At 36.0% G+C, this 5623-nt stretch overlaps 1 protein-coding gene across 1 annotated transcript; it reads right to left on the bottom strand.

Moving 5' to 3' along the window:
• Positions 1-1303: 1303 nt before the first annotated feature.
• On the bottom strand, positions 1304-5395 carry LOC107405572 (putative disease resistance protein RGA3). Its single transcript, XM_048475811.2, has 2 exons — positions 1995-5395; positions 1304-1661 (listed from the first exon to the last, which is right to left on the bottom strand). Exon 1 carries the CDS (start codon positions 5019-5021, stop codon positions 2046-2048), a length of 2976 nt encoding a protein of 991 aa, XP_048331768.1. The 5' UTR covers positions 5022-5395; the 3' UTR covers positions 1304-1661; positions 1995-2045.
• Positions 5396-5623: the final 228 nt, after the last annotated feature.

The following is a 5623-nucleotide window of genomic DNA, read 5'->3' as shown; positions in this document are numbered from 1 at the left end:
TATTACTGCAACATTAATCATTGTTCTGATTCAAATTGCTATATGTTTCTGAACAAACAGTTATAATGAATCCAAACGTTCGGGATGTGTGAAGTCTCGAATTAACATAAGCTTTATTTAATTAGATGAAGTATATGCATAAAAGAAAAATAAAAGTAACCTCTCAAATAATTTCTTTCAATAGTGATGAAATATATCAAACAGATCACATTACTTTAGATCCATCATAAAATCATACACAGAACCTTTAAATTCAGTATATTTTACCAAAAAGGTTCCGAATATTAATTAAAGCATATAGCCCTTGACAACTCCTCTGAAAAATGATATCTATATATATATATATATATAAAATGCTATCTCAATATCCATTTTCATAATTATTTTCTTTGAAATGTTGGGGAGGAACTGCAAATCAATTAGGTACAAGGAGAAAGCCTAACAAAATATGTTGTCACAATTGGGCTGAATTGAAAGCTATTCCTTTCGTGGACTAAAACTTCATTCAGAGCATTCAGCGAACATAAAAAAACAAAACTACACAGAGCAGGTAGTGGGTAAAATTAACAAATTAAGGGACAAAAATAAATTGGGTAGGAGAAGCTCCCTCGATGACAATTCTAGATTATGATTTTAAGCTCATAAAATAAAATAGTCCTTTATGTTATTTCACCAAAAGAAATCACATGAATTGCTAGCAAACAAATAATTCTTAAGAGTTCGAATCCCTTATTACAAATTGATTATCTGTAGTCCCCCGAAGTTGGAATACGTACAATCCATGTAGCCTTGTTATTTTCTGTAGTCAAAGTCCTCTGTTTCCAAATTTTCGGTACTTCAATATGTTATTTTTTAAGTGCATGCCAATTTGAATTTCATGATTTACTTTACCATGCGAGATTAAATAAACACTCGAGAAAACCACCGTCACATTGCCTTTTGATGTCACAATTTATGTCATTGTGCTCTTTGCCAAATTCAGTACATAATTGCAAAAAGAAGCTGGAACGCCAAAATTTAGCTTTCGACAATGAAAATGATAATGATAATCCAAAATGACATTCATATTTAGCAAATTTTTGCAGATATGAGATTTTATTTTGTTTTTTGGTGGAGAAATTCCGGCTCCAAGGGAATTTCAGGATATAGGGTGGGCAACATATTAATATTTAGACAGGGATGGACATTTTTCATATATAAATCAATGGTTTAAAAACACAATTTATGTATGTTTCGCACTGCCGGGAATTGTTCATCAGAGGATTTCACAAGTGTTGGAGTATTATTTGAGTTGATTTTGATCAAGTATAATGCTTCGCCTAATCTTGATAAAACAAAACTCATACTTAATGTTTTCATTATCATATGAATATACCTACCAAAAGCAATCGTGATTGACCTTCGTAACTTAATTGTCAATTAGGCATGCAAATAAGAAGCTATCTAAAGTTTGTAAATATGTTCTATCGAAAAGAAGAAGGGTAAACTAATAATCATTAGACACTTTTAAAGGATGAGATGAAATTAGAAGAGCATACAGTAAGGATAAAGAAACGATATAGAAGAGCTAGAAGAATCATTGCTCTTCATGCTCTTTATTTTGGGTGGAAACGCCATCACTAGGCAAAAGCAACTTTTTCCAGAACATCCTTCTCTTTGACCTGAATGGCAACAATACAAAAAAAATGCGTAGTAATATATACTCATTGGCGTTATACTTATCAATAAATTAATATGCAAATGGTTCATAATAAATGTTCAATTCATAATTTCATACCCCACATAAGAAATATCATATAAATAAAAAATAATTCTTCATCCTTCTGAATTCAAGTACAGGGTGAAAATAAGATAAAGCAAGGACTATATATAAGTGTTTCATTCTAGTTTGTTGTAATAGAATGTAACTGGAATAATGGCAACGCCAAAAGTTGAAAACGTGTAAAAACCAAATATTAGAGGGAGGATATATATACACACACACACACACACACCTTTCAAGTTCATAGAAACGAGTGTTGAAAACTTTATCAGCATGTTTTTCATTAGACAAGCTCATCTTCGGGCACAATTTCTCCACGGTTGAAGAAAAACGTTTTCTCTGAATCGGCAGAATGTTTGGTTTGCTTCTTCACAACCTTGGAATCAATTTGAATGTTTGGTATGTGAGAAATCTTGAACCACTGACTTCCCCAAATTTGGCAAGCATTTGAGAGAAATCGACACTCCCTGATGGTCAGCTTCTGCAGAGGTATTCTCTGAATGAAGTCTGGCAGTTCTTGAAGTAGATGGCAACCTACAATTTCTAAGGAATGGAGGCATGGCATGATTGTTAAATTTCTATTTCTAGTAGTAGCTGCTGCTGCTGCACCACTGCCTATCCATTCTCGCAATCGATTCATCCGATATAAAAGAAATTGCTGCAATTTTGGGAATAAAGTATTGTTCTTAGCCATGCTGCTATCTTCATCTGTATCTGCATCTGTATTAGACATTCCCACAAAGTCAGCCTTCGTCACATTTCCCATATATTTTATACGGACTGACTCAAGAAGTGGCAATTTCCCCAACGGAATTTCTAATGTCTCACAGCTAGAGCAACACTCCAGGGAAAGACTTCTAAGATTAGTTAACGATGTAATCCATGTGGGTGATAATGTGGTTCCCATGAAATCGCAAATCTCTAAAGATTTCAGGTTTGAATTTGGTTTTAAAGCTTCCAGCATGTGAACATCACTTTCGATTGTCTGTGGCTCCTTAATCCGTCCAAAACGTAGCTTTAAAATGCCAATGTACTTCCTGTTCATGAGTTTTAGCTTTTTCACCTCATCCTCGATTTCTAAGTTTCGACACCTGTTGATACAAAGAGACCCTTGAAGTACAAGGTTTCTTAGCTTCTCCAGATCTTCCATGTTGAAATATGCGCTTTTGTTTTCCTCGGGCACAACCAAACAGTCCAATGCAAAAAGACTAGCTAGTTTTCCAAATCCTTTCGGGAACCCTTCAAGTAAATCACATTCCTCAACATTAAAACGTCTGAGATTAATTAGTTTCCCTATCCCTTCAGGCAGTCTTCTAAGAGTAGGGGTGTTGACTCTTAATGTTTGCAAATTACACAAATCGCAGAGACTTTCAGGTAACTCTGGCAAGTAATAATTGGTAGTCAAATTGAGATATCTCAAATGCATCATCTTCCCAATATCCGACTCTATAATCTCTAATCGGCTTAAATATAATGTCCGGAGACTTGTGAGTCGTAAGAATGAACCAAGAGCACTTGAGGTATTTTCAGTACTTGTATCCCCACCAGAGATGAAAAGCGAACGCAGATTCTTTTCATTGTGCAGTGATGAGGTAGGAAATGTGGCCTCTGAAGGCAATACAAAGGTGAGATGACGGGCCTTGCCATCCTCTCCAAACCTTTTCTCTTCAACACCCTCAACCACCAAGCTAAAACATTCGGTTTTGGTAAGAAACTGGGCAAAGTCATGAACTATATCGTGCATCTTGCAGCTTATACTTCCGTCATACTCTTGCTTCAGCTCTTGAAAGAAAAACCGCATTGCCAACTTTTGGAAACAATTCTCACCTTCTTTTTCTGGGAATGTGCTGCAACCTAAAAAACCCTGAGACACCCACATTTGGATCAAGTCGATGTTGTTTATCGGATAACCTTTTGGAAATATGGAACAATATGAGAAACAACGTCTCTCTAAAGGAGACAAATCATAATAACTCAACAAGAAGGGTGCGAATACTTTGGTATTGGTGTCTCTGAGTTGCCATATTTCACTGTGCAGAATATCTTCCCATTGGCTTATGGATTTCTTAAAGCGCATGAGGTTTCCTAAAATCTTTGCAACAAGAGGCATGCCTTTGCATTTCCTTACGACCTTTCTACCGATTTCCTCTAAATGCTCTTGATCTTCCTCGTTCTCAAAAAAGGCCAGCTGCTTAAATATCAACCAACAGTCATCTTCAGGCAACCCTTCAAGATAAACGACCTTGCCATTGCGAGTTGATGCTCCCATCATAATTCCAACTTCTTTTTTCCGTGTAGTGACAACAATTTTACTTCCTGCAGCACCATATTTAAGAGGCTGCTTCAATTGTTCCCACTTTTGGTCATCCTCTGTCCATACATCATCCAAGACAAGAAGGAATTTCTTTCCCTCAATATCTCGACGAACACGTTGTAAACAAGTTTCCAATTGAGTTGAGACTTCATCTTTAGAATCTAAACCTTCAAGGATTGCTTTAGCAATTTTGATCTCGACAAAAGGTTCGGAGACACATACCCAAACTCTCTTATCGAAGTGAGCCACGATCTGGTCATCGTTATATACTATTTGGGCGAGAGTAGTTTTACCCAAACCCCCCATCCCTACAATGGGAATGATATCAAGCCCTCCACTTCCATCACAACTGTAGCTAAGCAACATGCTTTTTAACATGCTCTTATCCTTTTCTCTGCCATGTATTTCAGATACAGCAACAAAGGAGGTACTTTGTGGCCGCCCAGTTTGTGCAATAAAACTACTGGCATCTACTGAGTTAAAAGAGTATCTATCCTTCTCATTTGCGATTAGATCTAGTCTGTCATTCAGTTCTTTAATTTTGACGGCAATGTTATGGCGCAGACTCAACCGCTTAATCCGAGGAAAACAAAAACAAGAAGGCATAGAAAAGCAAACCTCGTTCTTTGAATAGAGAACGTCATCATTTTTACCACGTTCCGCTGGATCAATCTCTGATTTGAGAATAGAGGCAACCCACTCGTCTAACACGTCATCCATATCGAAGGATACTTCCTTGAGCTTCTCTAACCAATCCCTCACACTGGCATCGTTTAGTTGTTTCTTCTCCGCATCCTCAAGCACAGCCCTAATTCCTTGAAGATTGCTTTGGAGCTTTTCAACTGTTTCTTCAACACCCTTTATCAGCTTCACCTTTTCTTCTAACCATCCACGAGTGATGGAACCTAGCTGCTCTAGGATTGAGCTAACCAGATACTCAGCCATGTTCCAAATATGCGACTGGGTATTGCTCAGTGAACAATGATAATTGAAATAGTTTTCCCAAAGTTTTAGATACTAGTGTTACGGTATCTGGGCTGACAATTGACTTGGTGAACCTACGTACAACTGCAAACTCATGGGAGGAAGAAAAATTTTTGAAACAAAAAATAAAAAACAAAACATAAATGTACTTGGACACCGACTTGAAGTCTCACTGTGACCTTAAAATTATATTATTAATAAATCCATAAATAAATAAAATGAAAATTTATAACTAACGACCAATAGACATTGGTCTTCGATGCCCATCATCAATATTGACCATGTTTTTCAAAAAAAATTATTAGTAGACTTTTGGAAAGTATTTTTTAATTTTTTATTTTTCTGTGATACTGTCATTTGCCATGCCAACAAACAACTTGATTCTATTTTATATTTATTTGATATTATGGTCATGATAAAAAAAAAAAAATGAAAAAGAAAAAACTTGTCCGTATCTTACGTATAATATTACTCACCATCGTGTACTATCAATTAGGTCCTAGTTTTTCACTTGTATATTTTATTTCTGTTTTTCTAACCACTCTACATGGCTGCTTCTGGTA

Source organism: Ziziphus jujuba, chromosome 1, assembly GCF_031755915.1.
Source record: "Ziziphus jujuba cultivar Dongzao chromosome 1, ASM3175591v1".
NCBI classification, from domain to species: Eukaryota; Viridiplantae; Streptophyta; class Magnoliopsida; order Rosales; family Rhamnaceae; genus Ziziphus; species Ziziphus jujuba.
Note: the sequence above shows the minus strand (reverse complement) of the source record. Positions and strands in the feature narration are given on the sequence as shown.